This window comes from Aristolochia californica, unplaced genomic scaffold, assembly GCF_029961685.1.
Source record: "Aristolochia californica isolate CCGP_79_NKW_82.1479 unplaced genomic scaffold, dmAriCali1.0.hap1 SCAF_10, whole genome shotgun sequence".
Classification (NCBI taxonomy): domain Eukaryota; kingdom Viridiplantae; phylum Streptophyta; class Magnoliopsida; order Piperales; family Aristolochiaceae; genus Aristolochia; species Aristolochia californica.
The window spans coordinates 4,551,678-4,570,014 of record NW_027181771.1 but is presented as its reverse complement, the minus strand read 5'-3'; the positions used below and the strand labels follow the sequence as shown (position 1 = coordinate 4,570,014).

Sequence of the window (18,337 nt, the reverse complement as noted above, 5' to 3'; positions counted from 1 at the left end):
TATATTTCTAGCCTGCACAGTTATGGATGATCGATTATTGTCAGTGGCACATCAATCATTTCAATGCCATTTCAACAATGTTGACTTTTAAAGCATGAAATTATTTTTCCCCAAGTGCTCCAACATATTCTAAGTGATGTTTATGATGTTCTTGAACACGTTGATATGCAATTCTATGACCTAAAGCTCCAATTTGGCATTTGTACTTAAAGAAGGAAGTTTCGAATACTCTTACATTTGTGACTGAGTTTGGACATTTGACTATTGCATGAACTTTAGTCTTCTCGTTATCTTCTTCATTGTGGGTGCTACTTCAAGAGGCGTCCTTCAATGATGCTTGAGTTCTTGAGTTAGGCTTGATCATTTTCAAGCTTTTGATCTTGAGATGCATTGACTCTTGAAGGTGAAGTATCTTAAGTAATTAAATTTGTAAATTGTTGATTTTTAGGACTCTATGGAATAGCTCATGGAGAAAAGGAGAGACGACATATTGGGGAGAAAATAGGAGGAAGATGAGACTATGGACTTTGTGTCCTAACCCTACCCTTAAATCTCTATTTATAGATGAATGAAAATATAATATTATAATTATACCCCTGAAACTTAAACTAGTTACATCAGTGTCGTCTTTATGAGATGACTTTTTATTTACCATCATACCACCATTGTGTAGGCCTTCCTTGGTCTGTTTGCTTGAACCCATCTTCTAACACACTTGGACATGTGGGCCTTCCTTGATCGTATAGGCTTGGGCATGTCTTCCAATACTCCCCCTCAAACTGGGGGTGAGAGAACATCACAAACGCCCAGTTTGCTGCAAATGGTGTATAGGATCTTCCCGTATAAAATAGCAGTCTATCATATCTTCCAACACTCCCCCTCAAGTTGGTGATCTCTTTATTCTTGTCAAGAGACCCGGCTGGCATACTAATGGTGAGAAAAAAATCACTCTTAACCATATGACAAAGCTCTATCCTCTAATCAAATGGTCATAGTTAGAAATAATCTCCGCTCAATTTCAAAAGCGTCAAAAAAGCCCAACTAAGGGGCATAAAGTCTACCCACTTTCTCAGGGTAACTAAAAAAAATACCTCTTGGGTGAATAATAGACTTGACTCACGTTGGATGTTGGGCTCACTCATATCCTCTGTACATAATAGGTTTATAAGCATTGCTCAGAAGTGATTTTAACAAATAATAAGAGGGTAATGGGGAATCACAGTAAGATAATATGTTGGGGACACCATGTGCTTTCTTCTTCATTAGTATAACCAATGCTAACAATAGTTAGTAACCGAGAAGTCCTTCAATAATAATGTCTCAGTCACAGAGACACAATAGTAGCAATGGAAATAGGCCTGGGCCCAAATAATACAAATCAAATATTGAAAGTCCTAAAAAAGGACACATGAAATAATCTGTAGAGAGTCCATAAAAATGTTGTGCACCAAATAATACGTTGATTGAGTAAGAAGTTGTCAATTAATTCAAGATAATACTCCAGTCAGAGACAAGGGATCGAGTCGAGCTGAGTCAAGAATCAAACCAATATAGTCGAGTCACGGGAGAAATCGATATAGAACTCGGGACCTCAGCCCAAATAACATAGGCAAAAAGCAAGTGGGCCGAGTTAGGTTGACCCGGACCGAGTTGACATAGTATAAGTTGATTCGGCAGTCTGGTGCGGCTTGATAGCAGTGAGACGAGCATCTTGGTTCGTTGGGTTGACCCAACAAGGTAGATAAACGCTCGTTGAACACGGTATATTAAACCATACTCGGTAATAACATCAAATCTCGTCTCTCCCAACAAGTAGAAACAAAAACACAACAAAGTCGTCTTCTCCAACAACAACAATGGAGTGGGCGTTGAAGATGACCCAGAGAAGGAAAACGCCAGTGAAGTGATGACCAAAGGAGTTTTCAAAAAATAATCAACACAACAAAGAAGATTAAGTCATACAAAAGGTGGCATGCAACATAGCTTGCAAGTTGGCATATTCAACATAGAAGGGAAGTTTCCATCTTAAAAGAGATTTGAGTTCAAGTCAAAATTTTTTTAGAAGATTGAGTATCTTTCTAAATGGTATGATAATACGTGGATTACCCAAGCCTTCCATTTTTTGAATGCTTGAATAAGACAAGATGGATGTTGCATTCAACTTTCTTTAAGTATCTCTCGTTTGATACCTAGTTCCATGCTCGGCTAAGGATTAGTTGATGAGGATTTACGACTTTCCATTCCTAGAAAGGTATTAGATCCTCCTTTCCAGATAATAGCTAGCATAAGGATTCTTTCTATTTGATGAATGATCGTCGACTAAAGTCAAGCTCCGGTTGGTTTCTCTTTCCCCTCTCGGTTGGGTCAGCTTTGCTTTTTGTTGTTGGTTTGGTTCGAGTTGGAAAATTAGTGCATTGAATATTTATTAGTGATGGGTGAAGAATATATGAATATGAATGATAAAAGTGACTTACTTAAGATTACCACTATACCCTTTAGAGAGTTGTCTAATTACTTAAGTTGGGGTTCAGCCGGTTAAAAGATTCCTTATCATCAGAAATCTACTATGACATTTGACTAAACAGCTCCACCCATAGATGAAGATGATAATTCTTATATTAAATGGTTCAAGAATGACACACTTGTCATTAGTTGACTGATTAATAACATGGTGGAATATGTGGAAAATAATATTGTCCACCTTGAGATCGCAAAGCAAATATGGGACACTTGTTCTAAGTTGTATTCTAGCACCAAGAATTTATAAAAATTATACTATGTGTTTCATAACATGTTTACTACAAAATAATGAGAAAACTTGCATGAGTTCTTGGCTAGGTTTAGATGGCTTATTTAGGAGTAGAAAATTTCTCAGCCCTATTCCACCGATATATCGGTTCAAGAAAAGCAACGAGATGCCTTAGCAGCTACTATTTGCTTTTCAAATATCAAGCCATATCTTGAAGTGGCCAAAATACAACTCCTTAGTTCTTTCGTACTTCCATCATTCAATGACATAAGTGCAACATTACTTCGGATACCATATCTTTCCTCCACTTCTCATACTTAAGTATGATCTCCTGTGTACTTAGGAAATAGGGGTACATCTTCTACCACTTGAGGGCACAATAGAAATTATAGAGGAGGTCTAGCAAGAGATGGTAGAAGTGGATCTAGTCCTTCAAGGTCAAACAACCGAGTCTGCACTCACTGTGGTGGACTGAACCATCTAGTGGATACCTGTTGGAAGCTTCATGGCAAACCAAATTGGGTCACTGCCAACCAAGCTGCAATTCAAAATGAGAAGAATGTTGGCTAATCTGAATCACAAAGAGGAAAGAAGACTATCACCGATAATGACTATGATCTTTTACAGAGGATGAAAACTCCAATGGTATTCCTTCCATCTTCTCCAGCATCTTCAACTATTGTTGTTGCCTCCACCGCTTCAGGTATGATTTCTGTCACCTTCTCCTCTTCATCCCAGATCATCGACTCAAGGGACTCTGGCAATCTTATAGGTAATAAGAGTCTGTTACATTTCATATCTCCATGTCTACCAAACAAGTTTGTTATCATAGCCAATGGATCCTAAACCAAAGTTTTTGGAAGGGATCTTCCTTTGTTACACCATCTCTTCTGCTTATAGATGTCCTATTTGTCCCCCAATTTCCCTTAAATTTTGTAGAATTTAGGATTCCTTCATATTGATCTTGAGCCCAAGAGGGAGAGGAGAAGAAGAAGAAGGAGAAGAAGAAGAGAAGAAGAGAGAACGAGAGAGAGTTTAGAGATCAACTTCCAAGAGGAGGGAGAGGAGAGTTTGGAGGAATTTGAGAAGAGAGGAGAGAACTTAATGTTCTACCTCTTAGCCAAGGGTTTGTATTATAGTTTTTTTACAATGCCCTTGGGGCTACAACATTACAAGAGAAGAGACATAAATAGATAAGTAATTACATCTTCATGCCATCTTTATGAGAAGTCTTCTTATTTACTAATATGTCACCTTTTGGATGTGTAGGCTTTCTTCCTTGGACGTGTGGGCTTGAACCCACCTTCTAACACTCCCCCTCAAGCTGGAAGAGAAAAAACATTATAAATACTCAACTTGCCACATATAAAAGATAGGATCTTAAACGTAACTGGTTTAGTAAAAATATCCGCTACTTGCTCTTGTGATGAAACAAGTTTGAGGGAGATTATACCCGCTTGAAATTTCTCTTGTATAAAGTGGCAGTCCACCTCAATGTGTTTGGTCCTTTCAAGGAATACCAAATTCGAAGTGATATGAATAGCTTTTTGGTTATCACAATATAGACTGATAAAACCTCCTTCCTAAAATCTTAATTCGGTAAGAAGGGATCTAATCCATAGGAGTTCACTGACTGTGTGAGCCATAGCCCTGTATTATGCTTTTGCACTAGATCTCGCAACCATATTTTGCTTCTTGCTTCTCCATGTAACCAAGTTCCCTCCAACAAGAGTGCAATATCCAGAAGTGGATTTCCTATCATCAGGTGATCCAGCCCAATCTGCGTCAGAGAAACCTTCTATGTTGTAAAGCAATCCTCTTCCTGTGGCTCCTTTTAAGTATCGTAATATCCTTTCCCAAGCTTGCTAATGGGTTAGTTGCGGTTTATGCATGTACTGACTCACCACACTTACATCATATGATATGTCTAATGTAGTTACCGTGAGGTAGATAAATTTGCCCACAAGTCTTTCATATTTGCCAATATCAATATCTTCTCCAGAACTCACACATAATATAATATTCGCATCCATAGGTGTGTCAGTTGGGCAACACCCCATCATTATTCCCATTTCTTCCAAGAGGTCCAAGACATACTTCCTCTGAGATAATATTATCCTATACTTAGACTGAAGAACTTGTATGCCCAAAAAAATAATTTAGAAGTCCAAGATCTTTAGTTTTAAATTCATGATATATATGTTTTTTACTTTTTGTATTCTATTCATTTCATTATCGGTTAAGACAATATCATCAACTTGCACAACCAATAATATCTTTCATTTTGAGGTATCTTTAATAAATATCAAATGACCTACTGATCACTGATGAAATCCAAATTATAGTAGTGTTTGGCTAAATTTATCAAACTAGGCCCGATGGGACTGTTTAAGTCCATATAAGGACTTCTTTAAGCGGCTTACAGACTCTCCCTCAACCACATAACTAGGTAGTTGAATCATATAAATTTTCTTGCATATATCACTATTTAAGAAAATATTTTTTACATCGAGTTGATAGACGAGCCATGAAGAGTTAGTAGCAAGCGATAATAGGATACATACCGAATTTAACTTGGCAACAGGAAAGAAAGTCTCCTCATAATCCACTCCATAACAATGAGTGTACCCTTTAGCAACGAGGTGGGCCTTAAGGCGAGTAGCGGACCCATCCATATTATGTTTGAAGATAAAAACCCATTTACAACCTACCGGTTTCTTACTTGCGGAAGTGGTGCTAAGTTCAATGTCTGATTTTCATATAAGACTTGCATTTCCTCATCCATAGCTGCCTCCCATCTTGGATGTTTCAGGGCCTCCTGATAGGACTGCGGAAAATAGATGGAAGAAAGAGATGCAATGAACTGATAACATGCGGAACACAAACAATGGTAAGATTTAAAGTTGGATATATGATGAGAAGTACTACAAGTACAAGGTTCTTTTCTTAGAGCAATGGGCCAAGTATCAAAATGTGGACCAAATGGAATAGGGGAAGGACTTACCTCAGTAGGATCCGAAAACTCCACAGGTGTGGTGTCGGCTGAAGAGAGGGGGGGGAGGGGTGGTGGTGGTGAGTGACATCGGCATTAAAGTACACAAATGGACAAGGAGTGGTAGGAGGAAATGACAAAACCGAAAGACCATCATTCAAGGAATAGAATGAGATGTCCTAAAAAAAGGTCACATCCCTAAACACAAGTAAACAAGTAAATGTTGAAGGTTAGGATTGTAATAGACAACCTTTTTGGGTGTGAGTGTAACCCAATAAAATGCACTTCATAGAACGAGAAGCAACTTTACTTTTCTGAGGAGGTGTAATGTGGACAAAACAAGCACACCCAAAGACCTTTACCGGAAGAGAAAATGGGTCTTCACTAGGAAATAATACAGAAAAGGGAGTCTTACGACCAAGTACAGATGAAGGTAACCTATTGATAAAGAAATAGGCCACAAGTATGGCATGAGGCCAATAAAAGTAGGATACCTTCATGGAGTAGAGGAGGCCCTAAGCAACCTCAAAGAGTTGACAGTTCTTTCTTTTTGTATCACCATTCTATTGAGATGTGTAAGCACAAGATGTTTGATGGATAAGGCTAAAGGACTGAAACTCACTAGACAAGTACTCTTTATCTTTATCAGTCCTAAGTACTTGAATTTTATTGCCAAAATGGGTTAATACATAGCATGAAAGGCCTCAAAGATAGTAAATATGTCAGATCTTTCTTTAAATAAATATAACCAAGTAACCTGGGTAACATCATCAACAAAAATAACAAAATATTTAACTTGAGGAATATTGAAGACACTCAAAGGTCCCCATACATCAGAATGTATTAGAGAAAATGGAGTAACACTTTTATTGGTAGGGCGAGGAGAATATGTACTCTGTTGGTGTTTACTTAACTGACAAACCACAATTTAAAGTATACAAAGACTTTAAAGAAGGAAATAAATATCGAAGAGAAGATGTAGAAGGATGGCCAAGCCAGTTGTGCCAAAGTTGCGCCTCAAATGGAGAGGATGAAAGTAAAACTAACGGAGGCAGGTCTAAGTAATACAAACCCACCTTTTCATGGCCTCCACCAATCACCCACTTCGTTGTTAGATCTTGAAATACACAAGAAGAGAGTGAGAAGGTGACATAGAAATTTAGATGTTTTGTGAGTTGACTTACGTAGAGTAAGTTTACATGGAATTGAGGGACAAATAGGATATCTTGAAGTGGGATAGAGGGTGTAATAGAAGATGATCCCTTGCTAAGTACTTTGGTTTGGGTACCATTAGCTATAGTAACAAACTTATCGAGAATACATGGAGATAAAAAAATTTAGCATGTCTGTTAACTGAGAGATGTTTGGAGGCCCTAAAGTCTATTATTCAAGATGAAGAGGAGGAAATGGATGAAAGCATACCTGAAGCAATAATACTAGCAGCCATAGGTAGAGATGTAAGGAAAGAACCCATGAATGACTTCATTTTCTGAAATGTTTCATAGTCTTCATGAGTGAGAGTCATCTTCTCGGTTTGTGATTCAACCTTTTCTTCCCGTTTATCATTGGTAATGGAGGTTGGAGTAGTTGTGGCCCATTCCAGTTTCCATGAAGCTTCCAACAATTTTTCACAAGGTGGTTTGACTACCACAATAAGTGCATATTCAAGGCTTTGTGCGAGAGTAGCTAGGACCAGTTCTACCACCTCTTGTTCGGCCTCCTCTAAAATTTTTGTCGCGGCCTCAGTTGGAGGATGATGTACCTCTATAACCTGAATACATAGCAAATGAAGTATCATTATTTGAATTAAGAGATGGATCAAGGATTCACAGCAATGTGGTAATTATTTCATCAAAGGAAGGTAATGCAGAGGAGCTAAGAAGTTGTCTTAGCAACTTCAAGGTATGACTTGATATTTGTCATACAAATTTCTGCTGCTAAAGCTTCCATTTGCCTCTCTTGAACCGAAATATCGGTTGAGTATGGTTGAGTGATCTTCCACTTTTGAAGTAGACCTCGAAATCGAGCCAAAAAATCATGAATATTGCCTCCTTGCTTAGTATAGAGCATGCTTTGCAATACATCAAATAACTTTTGTCAAGAAACCATACTAGAGTATAACTTAGTGCAAGTGCCCCAAATCTGTTTGGCTGATTCTAATTGGAGAACATTATTGGCTACATGCTCTTCCATACTATTAATAAGCCAACTAATTACCAAATTGTCATCCTTAACCCACTTTAGATAGGATTGATTTTCTTCGTCAATCGGTGGAGAAGGCTTGGTTAAGTGACCGAGAAAGTCTCGAGTAATAAGAAACCTTCTTACCAATTTATACTAACTAATATAATTGGATAATCCCCTTAAAGGAATAGTAGTTATTTTGAGTATGTCACTCTTACTACTTGTATTTCCTTCAGCCATCTTAAGTCAACCAATGCTTAGTAAAACACAAACAAGAGGAGGAAATGATGAAGATCCAATCGAATTAAAATGCCAATTATGATGGCGCAATTGCTATAATCCAATATTGAAGAACTGATTTGGACTGAAGTAAAACTGATATAATCTAATAATAAAGCTTGAGAAGCAATTAAAGCAATAATATGTTGTCCAAAAAAAAGAGGTAACCTGAGGGAGGTGGTTGTCTTCCTCTCAATCCGAATTTTAAACTCAAGAAGGACCTTAAGAGTCCGAAAAATTTGAACTTACATTCAAACTGAAACCCCAATCTTGGGAGGCTCATGTTTGCCAAAAAAAATCTTCAAATTTGAAAAATAATCCACTTAATCAAATTTGAACAACCTTCTTCCAAATACCCGTCATTTTCGAAAAAGATGAGTTCTTATCTACTACATTAGCCACTAAATCAGGCTCCAAAGAAACCAAAAATCGTTTCTTAAGTGGAGTAGATCAATTACTCACTCAATACCAATTCAAATCTTCCTTTTGGTCTTAAAAAACTAAAGAACTCGTGGCTAGTTCTTAATCCAAGCGTGGCTTAACTTTTCCTTATGATAGGTGTCATATTTATCACTTAAAAAGACACCTTTCCCTTACTCATGTCCAAAAATCTTTTAGGCAATGAAATTGCTCATAAGTCTTAAAGGGTTGGAGAAGGAATTAGCAATTCCAAAAAATCATAAATCATCAAAATCCAACTACTCTTTGAGCTTGACAAAGTCCCTCAAACAATTTCTATATGTTTGGAGAATCTAAGTACCATAAATCATAAACTAACTTGATTTAATCCAAAAAAATAATTAAACTACTGGTTTTGAATAATGAGAGATCAAGCTAAGTCTCATGCAAGTCTTATATCATTCTTCCATCATATAACCATCAACTTCATAACCTTGTAGGTAACGGATCTTGATCAAACTTGCAATATTTGAGTGCAAGAAGATCAATGTCATAATATCCTTTAAACACCAAGTAATAGCTTTCACAACTTCTCTTATGAAAGCCATTTATTTCTTGATGTAATATAGACATCATGGGCTTGGTATATAGTATGAATGTAAGGAAAAATATAACTAGAAATCACTTATGTTTCCATGGTTGAATCTCTTCCTTCAAGAGCACCTTGCATGAAACCTTCAAAGGTACTTAAGTATCACTTCAACGTGGGAGTCTTAAATCCTTATTTCTGATACCATGCAGAATTTAGAACTCCTTCATAATAATCTCGAGCCAAAGAGGGAGAGGATAAGAAGAAGAGAGAAAAGGAGATAGTTTAGAGATCAACTTCAAAGAGAAGGGAGATGAGAGTTTGGACGAATTTGAGAAGAAATGAGAGAACTTAATGCTCTACCTCTTAGCCAAGGGTCTCTATTTATAGTTTTTTTACAATACCCTTAGGGCTACAACATTACAAGAGAAGAGACATAAATAGATAAGTAATTACATTTTCATGCCATATTTATGAGAAATCTTCTTATTTATCAATATGTTCTTGGAAGTGTGGGCTTGAGCCCACCTTCTAACAAATTTGTTATCCATTAGCCAGTTAACAAAATATTTTAATTGCTCAATCACATTCTCACTTTCTTCTTGTGTCTTCTAGGATCTCACAACAAAACAGGTGATTGGTGGCGGCCATGAATGAAGGACCTTTATTACTTAAACTTGCCTCCAGTCACTGAGATTGTCACTTCTCAGACAGAGGCAAGGTTATGACACAACCGGTATGCTCATCCATCAGCAACATCCAAATTTCAATTGTGACGTTTATCAATTGAAAAAACAATAGAGGACAATATATTATCCTCAAACTGAGTGGAAGGAGAACAAATAGGGGGCATAGGGGAGGGTTAGGTGCCCCTCATGTCTATGTTGGATGGTAGAAGAGGACACACTAGATGGGATCCATCACGACAATGCTTTTTTTAATTTTTTAATTTTAATTTTTATGTAATGCTACACAAATTGTACACAATAATAGTTAAATTTTTTATTCCAATTATACACCTTTACTAAGAAATAAAATATCTAGGTATCATAAACTTGGAATTACAATAGCCAACGAGATCATAGTTTTAATTATCTTAAAAAAAAAAGGGAACTCGATATAGATTAAACTAAATTTACCACATACATTTATGCCGATGTAAATATCACAAGATAGAAAAATTTACTTCTTTTGATATTTTCACTAAACCTGTGGCTATGACAAACTTACAAAAATGTGTTCTTCTCCTATCAGAGTAAAATAATGGAGGCTTCATCACATGGTCTATGCAAATGCAACTTTCCTATTTTCCTCTAGAAGTTAAGAACTTGTTAAATTTGTCACATAACCTTCTCTGCATGCAGCTGGCATGCAATGTTTATTTTCTTTGTGGAAATATGGAGTCCAACAAGAAAAAACTCATGTGAGATATTAAGCGAGCCGCTTGCTTCATTAGTTTAAGGAAAGATTCCTTTCCCAGTTGTAATATAGCAAGGTGAAATCCAACTGTTTTACAGGTATAAAATAAAGATTACGAAGTTTCCTTCTTCAGAACATTAAGAGACAGAAGAGCATCGTCAAAGATCAATGGCGGACTGTGCTGAAATTCATGATAAGGAAGAAGAAACCAGCATTGATCGGCTTCCCAAACTAGTCTCGTGTGGAATGGATTACTACCAGTTCAAAGGCTGCTGGATGTTTGAGGAATTACTGAAAGCAGCCGTGGCGATGAGAGCTCACTTTCAGCCCGACGCCTGCGACGTAATTCTCACTTCCTTCCCAAAAACAGGCACCACATGGCTGGAGGCCTTTGTTTATACAATTCTCCACCATAATAAGCCGCCAACAGGATCTGAAGGTCCTGATTGTGCCAGTGGGAACGAAGATGCCGACCCATTAGTAGCCCGAAACCCTCACGAACTCATTCCATGCCTGGAATTCGAGATATATCCAGAACACCCTCATCTTTCACTGGACAAATCCGCATCTCCAAGGATTTTCCAGACCCATTTCCCCTACGAGATTTTGCCGGAATCTGTCAAGGAATCGAGCTGCAAGATTGTCTACATAGCCCGGAATCCAGCTGACACTATCGTTTCGTTGTGGCAGTTCACCAGGAAAATCAGCTATGGAGCAAATATCTCATTTGGAGAAGCATTTGATGCATTTTGTGAAGGAACTGTTGGTTATGGCCCTTACTTTGAACATGTAATGGGTTACTGGAATCAAAGGAAGAGGGTCTTCTTTATCACATATGAGGAGCTACAAGAAGACCCTCACAGCCACGTTACGAGACTAGCACAGTTCTTGGGGGGTGATCTTGGTGAAGAAGATGTCATGAACATCGTTTGGAGGTGCAGCTTTGAGAGACTAAGCAATGTGAAGGCTAACAAAGGAAGGGAAGATATCCACTGGTCCGGATACCCGTATGACGCGTTTTTCCGGCGGGGGGTCGTCGGTGACTGGAAGAATCATCTGACTGAGGAGATGACCCAGCGGCTTCAGCGCATCAGTGATGAGAAGCTTGAGGGCTCAGGATTACAGTTCAAATGGGACAAAGAAACTATACCCACTTCACAGAATGCAGAGGCCAACGACCAATGTTCTCATCAAGAATTTTCAAGTTGATTCCTCTGCATCTTTCTTTCTTGATTAATCAATCCATTACTGCTGTGGATTGTTCTCTTCCTTTCTCTATTATTGTGGTTCTTCTTTTATGTTATTAACCCCTTATATATCTATATCATGTTTGGTGATAAACATTAAGCATTTTGGAATCTTATCCATTTGCATAATTGCATTATATGTTATGTACAAGCTGGAGTTTTTAAACGGCTGATCCAATACAAAAAGTCATTTGGTGCGAAACATGCGTCCAATCATGATCAATGACTATCTCAGCCGTTTTGTATGTTTTGCACCAATAATTTTTCGTATTGGATCAGCCATGGAATTTTTATATCCATTTATTTAGGTTTAAAAGTTTCGATAGGCCCCAGGAGTCTTAATTAATCTGAAAGCAAGAGCCTAAAGTCATTAAAGGCAGAAGACTACGAGATAACTTGACAATGAAAGATTGACAAAGAAGGTGGTGGTTTGCAAGTCTCTGTCTTCTGGCCCGTTTTCCCTTTACGTAGTAGGCACCTTCTCTATGCTTTAATGTTTGGTGCCGAATACGAATAATTTTGGTATCTTAAAATGCTTCAAGACCCGCCCAATTGACACCTTATAATCCCATGTAGATTTGCTATTAAAGTACTCTATAGTGAAGCACTATAAATAAGTAAGCTCTCTAATCTAGCCAGCTAGTGGGTCAATTATCTAGGCAGGTGACTCCCTAATAAGCGAGTCCATACTTATATTTCACATAAAGTCTCTTCTCCACCGATTCCATCTCTCTTTCTTGAGATTGTATACTTAGGCCATCCCTCGAGGTTCATCGCAATCGGGTGAGATGCGGGGTACAGTCCGTTCAAAGCAAGTCAAGGTGCACCTAAGTACATCAAGTCTCTCTCCATTAATTTTATGTATCTATGGGGAAGCTAGTGGAGGTGATCCTAGAGACAATGTTCACCAATGAGTCCATGTTCAAAAGCATGTAAATAATGAGACAAGAGCTAAGCCAATAAATGGAGTTCAAACTTATAGAAATTCTAAATTCCTATCACCCAAATCATAATTTTCATTTCTCAACTCATGAATATTTAAAGAATGGAATTTAAGCCTCTCATATTTTGAGATGAGTCTTTCATTTTTCTCTCTATTATCTTCTTGATTAGAGGAATAATCAGCTTTGAAGGATCAATTCCTTTTCTATAATTTCAAATAGATGCCTACTTAGCTTCTTATATTCTCTTTTCTTTCTTTTAATGGAGGACACAAATTTATCTTGTAGTATCATTATTTCTTCTTTGTCTGGTTCCTCAAAGACTATCACTCTCAAATGTCTCTTCTTTATTTGAGATGATTTTTCCAACAAAGCATGAGTGTCCACATTTTTCTATGTCTACATTTTCTCTAAATGTAGTGCACATGGAATGAGAAAAGCAACATTTAGAGTTCCTAGAAACATTTGATTCTAGTTTCTCCCATAAATATTTACCAAATTTACAAGATGAAAAAAAATCTAGCATTTCAATACTTTAGGAACTAAGCAAGAGTTCCATAGCCTTAACACTATGATATACACTTTTGCAATATCTAAGTCATCCCTATAACGTACTAGTTTCCGACTAGATCTTCCTTTTTATGTTTCGGAATGGGATGAAGGGTTTATTTATGACTACATCCCATAATTCATTCTGAATGGATTATAAGAAAATTTTATCTTAAGTTTCCACCATTGGTATTATGAATTATCAATCATGGGTGCGGATTTGGGATCATGGCCCTCTTGGAAGATAATGTCTTCTTGAGATGTCATAAAAATTGATTTAATGAAATAAAGATGAATTTGGATTTCAATCGATTAAGTTCTGCTCTGATACCAATTGTTGGCCCAAGTGGTGTCTTAAGAGGGGATTGAATTGAGTATAAAATTTCAACATTCAAGTGCTTAATGAGCAAATAAAAATGAGCAAAAGAGCAAAAAAATGAAATTATATGTGCACAACCATAAAGAGGCTAAGAATTTTTTTCGATATTCCCCCAATGTTAATCACCACCCGAGTATCCTTGCACAAGATAAATTCATTGATATGCTTTATTAGCCAAAAGTGAAAAAAAAAAAAATTTGGCTCTCTAGCTAAGTGTAGTATCCAATTACAGTATCCCAATCTCACTAGATTTTAGCACTAGTCGGCAATACTTTTCTAGAATTAAGGCTCTACAAAACCATTTAAAGAAAGTGAAAAACACAAAAGAAAATTAGAAACTTACACCTTTTGAAGAGATAGTCACTCCTAGAAAGATACCAAGCTTTTCAATCTCTTTGGCACGATCAATGTAAGTATGTGGAGCTTTGAAGGAAGTAAGAATGTTAAGAAATGCATAGAAATTTGAAAGATTTTGAAAAAATAGGCCTTTTTCTCTTGTAAAGGGGAATTGGCAATATGCATACAAAAATATTTGGTAAAAGCTTTGATTTACCAATCAATTCTTAACAAATGCTTAGGGTTGAGTTTGGATGCCTATTTATAAGTTTCTTGGTGAAACTAGCCATTTTTTATCGTTGTTCAAAAACCTATAAAATCGGTCGATCGATCATACCTTTTCATTGATCGATCAATCACCCTCCAAAAGCTATATTTTGGAGTTTTATGCCCTTATGATCGATGAAACAATCAATCAATTTATTTTTGCAAACTTTGTAGCAACAAAGTAATTGATTATGCTTTATATACTTTTCTGGAAAGGATTCTAGATGATTGATCATGTCTACAAAGGTTGATCAATCATGATTTATAACTTCTGCCTTGAAGCATTTGTTAAGTTGTGGAGCCTAATTGATGCCCCACGATAAGTTGGCATGTGGACAGAGCCCCCGCCCGGTCTATGATATATTAACTATTGCTTCATTAAGGGTAGTTTGGGAATTTTACTCTTGTATCGCGGTTGCCGTAATTTTTCCTTTATAATTGAGAGGCGCCGCTATTAGGGTTTTATCATCACGGAAAAGGATTTTGAGTTGTAGCCCCCGAGAGGTTAGAGAAAGACACCTATAAGTGTGTGATTTCTCTTGTAAATTATTTCATCTTCATAGTGGATTACTACAGCAGTGCGGAAGACAGGACGTAGTCTCACCCTGAGACGAACTTGTATAAATCTTGTTGTTTGTATTCTCGTGCTTGCTTTTTTCTTTCTTCAGTGATTATTATTATTGATCTCATTAGTTTAAAATTAGGGTGTCTAATTCCTAACAGCATTTTGTATGATCAATCATACTCAAGGGAGTTGATCGATCATGCATTATATGCTTGCCTTTAGTGTAATGTATGATAGATCGTGAATATAAAGGTTAATTGATCATGCTTTATATTGAAAGTTTGTGCCATATTAGGTGATTGATCATACAGCTAACTGGATGATCGACCATGCTATTAACATAGTAACTACTCCGGCTCTAAGCTTGATATAAGCCAAATCTAAGTGAATTAAAGGTTTTAAAACATTTGAGTAAGCTTGAAAAATCATGGTTTTTGAAAACATTGCATATCCTATGCTCCAAAATCTACTTTTACCTAAGAATTAGAATCTTGCTAGTTATCCTCTTACAAAGCTAGAGTTCTTGAGATTTTTCTATTTATCTTAGACTCTAGGCCTTCAATTGTTCATTTTTTGTCAAGGTGTTTCGTCAATGTGACTTGATTCTTCATTTGGCTTGAGGTCTTGTGTTGGATTTGCTAGTTCTTCCCTATAGACCTTACAACTGAGTCACATGAAGAAAATACATCTAAAATTCTCATGAATTAAAAATTTTTAGTTTACTTAGGTTGTGTTTTGTTATCATCAAAATTTGGGAATGAATCAACCTAGGTAAACATTTTCCTCCTGTTTGAAGAACTAACTCAATTGATTTTGGGCTTTGATTTCCTAATTTGGTCATTTAAGGACCTATTGAGTTATTGTTACATATAATAGGTACTTAGGATTACCTATCTGATTATGCTTGTATTATTAAATTTGCCTATGTAAGAGGCTATATTATAAGGAGCTGAATTGTAAGCAAGTAACCCTTGCAAGCATAAGCCAAGCCTTGTGTAGATAAAGACCATACTCATCTTAATTAGTTGGAGCATGTGTGGCTGAGAAAGAAAAAACTGAGAAGCCTTGTTTGGTACTATGTGAGACGCTAGTCCTTGTGTAAGCAGGAGATGCTAAAAATCCCTAAGTGGGTCCAGTTTGGTGTTCCTAGTGAGATATTGCAAATCCCTGTATAAGACTAGGTTTGTGTAGCCTAGTGGGAAAATCTTTGTGGGTCTATGTGTTGATTTTTAGGACTCCAGGAATTTAGCTTATAGAGAAAAAGAGAAAGAGACTCATTGGGAAGAAACATGAGGAATAAGAAGTTATGAACTTATGTCCTAAACCTCCCCCTAAAGCTCAATTTATAGATTAATAAAACTATAATACTATAAGTATGCCAATAGAACTTAAACTAATTACGTCAATGCCATCTCTATGAGATGACTCTTTACTTATCATCTGCCATCACTATATGGGCATGTAGGCCTTGAGCCCATCTTCCACATCTCTTGAATGTGTGGGCCTTCCTTGGTCTTATGAGCTTGAGCTCATCTTCTAACACACTTGGATGTGTGGGCTTTTCTTGGTCGTGTGGGTTTGGGTCTATCTTCCAATACTATGCTATCTACCTAGTTTCTCCTTGTAAATCTATGTGAAGGTGGGTTTTTGTATGTTAGCTAGTATGGTCAATTGAATGGTGTGAGTCCCTATATGAACAACATTGTAGTTGGCGTAAGAGGTAGTTTATTATAAGTATCGGTTGGCAACTCAAACATAGAAGATTAACTTTGAGGTGTAAAACACCTTCAAAGTGGATTAGCAATTTGAGGTGAAGGTTTTAAGCCACTTTAAATAGTTATATGTTATTCGTGTAATTTATTATTTGTGCTTATACTCTGCTTGCAAAACCATATTACAAAGAATTATTTTAAAGTGGGAACAAACATAAGTTAAAAGAAAAAGGAGTCAAAATAACTAATAAAGTTTAAAATACCTATTCCCACCCTCTAGGTTTGTTCCTTACTAGACTTAACATCTAAGTCCTTGTGTCGTCAAGAGTTGCAAATTGACTAGCTAATTGAGTACTATAAGTCCCGATGTGGGCAATAATGTAATTTGGCCCTTGTGATTGTTGAATAGAGATGTTATAGTGGCTTCGACTCCAATATGTGAAGACTTTGGAGTGGATGTTGCAACTCGAGTTTGAGTTGTGAACTACTATAAATATTCTTATGTGTTCATTACATGTTTGATTACCTTTGCATGGCATCTTTATTTGAAATCTAGTTTTCAAAAGGAAGTTTCATAAAAAAATAAAAATAAAAGTGAACACACAATGCCCATTAACTCTCTCTCTCTCTCTCTTCCTCTCACTAAGTTACATCTTTTCTTTTGATCAGAATTATGATAATGGAATTGGATTTGATTTGTCAAGGATGTATGCCCTCATGTTTGGCAAATATTGAGTACTCTAAGGACTATACTTAGCTAATGTATTCAACTCTCTTTGAAACCTTCATTTCAAGCATCAATATTCTACAACATCATGATTAATAGCTCTTAATCTAAATTAATGACAACTCTTAATCTTAATTAACGATTACTCAATTCAATGAGCTCATGATTAACACCTCTTAATTTAAATTAGTGACTCAATTCATTCTAAGCACAAAGTAATCTTTTAAAGCAACTAAAGCAGTGTCTTTATAACTTTCTCTTGAATTCTCAAACAAAACAGTCTATAATTTAACCAATATTTGAGAGAAACTCGATTGGGTATCAGGTACCAATACCCATATATCGACTGGTACACTACCGAAGAAAAGAAAGACATATTCGTTCTCTCTTTCCATCTCTTAAGCAATTCTGGAGAAAAACCAGCCAACGAAAGCAACAAATTGCTTCAATTTTCTTCAGATCCATGTCCTACGACAACTGTGAATAAATGGTGTTTGATAACATAAAACACCCTCGTATTCGTGAATATTAATCTAAACAGAGTTAATGGAGCAACGAAAGTAGGAAGCCAGTACGCAGACGTAAATAAGATCCTGCAAGAACATGCAAGGAACTGGCTCTTTGGGTTCTTTTCCTAGTTAACACGCTTTGAAGAAATAAACAAGCAATCTGAAACCTTCTTCGTTGGGGAGGCCCAACGCCCCGAGGTCGACGACCCCTTAAAATGGCTCAGGCATCGACAATGCGATCCCTCCCGGCAGTTCCACTGGATCCCAATAGTTGATGGATTTTAACTGTATTTTTCCTTCATTTGTTTTATTTTTTAGATCAAAGTCTCGCTGACGTTTGAATTTTCTAAGAAATTCTGATTCCGCATAATTAGTTTTCCAATTGGAAGACGGCGCGTGTCGCAAAAATTCTCCTGTTGGTTTTACTCTCCTTTCAGACTCTTGCCTTTTATTATGTTCTCTGCTCTCTTTCCCCCTCTCGCTGTCTTTCTGCT

General features: G+C 36.8%; 2 protein-coding genes across 2 annotated transcripts; one reads left to right on the top strand and one right to left on the bottom strand.

Moving 5' to 3' along the window:
• Positions 1 to 4,068: 4,068 nt before the first annotated feature.
• Positions 4,069 to 5,424, bottom strand: LOC137942813 (uncharacterized). The gene is made up of 4 exons (XM_068788548.1): positions 5,173 to 5,424; positions 4,654 to 4,851; positions 4,384 to 4,469; positions 4,069 to 4,255 (listed from the first exon to the last, which is right to left on the bottom strand). Exons 1-4 carry the CDS (start codon positions 5,422 to 5,424, stop codon positions 4,069 to 4,071), a joined length of 723 nt encoding a protein of 240 aa, XP_068644649.1.
• Positions 5,425 to 10,736: 5,312 nt separating this feature from the next.
• On the top strand, positions 10,737 to 11,933 carry LOC137942386 (cytosolic sulfotransferase 8-like). The gene has a single exon (XM_068788012.1). It carries the CDS (start codon positions 10,780 to 10,782, stop codon positions 11,818 to 11,820), a length of 1,041 nt encoding a protein of 346 aa, XP_068644113.1. The 5' UTR covers positions 10,737 to 10,779; the 3' UTR covers positions 11,821 to 11,933.
• Positions 11,934 to 18,337: the final 6,404 nt, after the last annotated feature.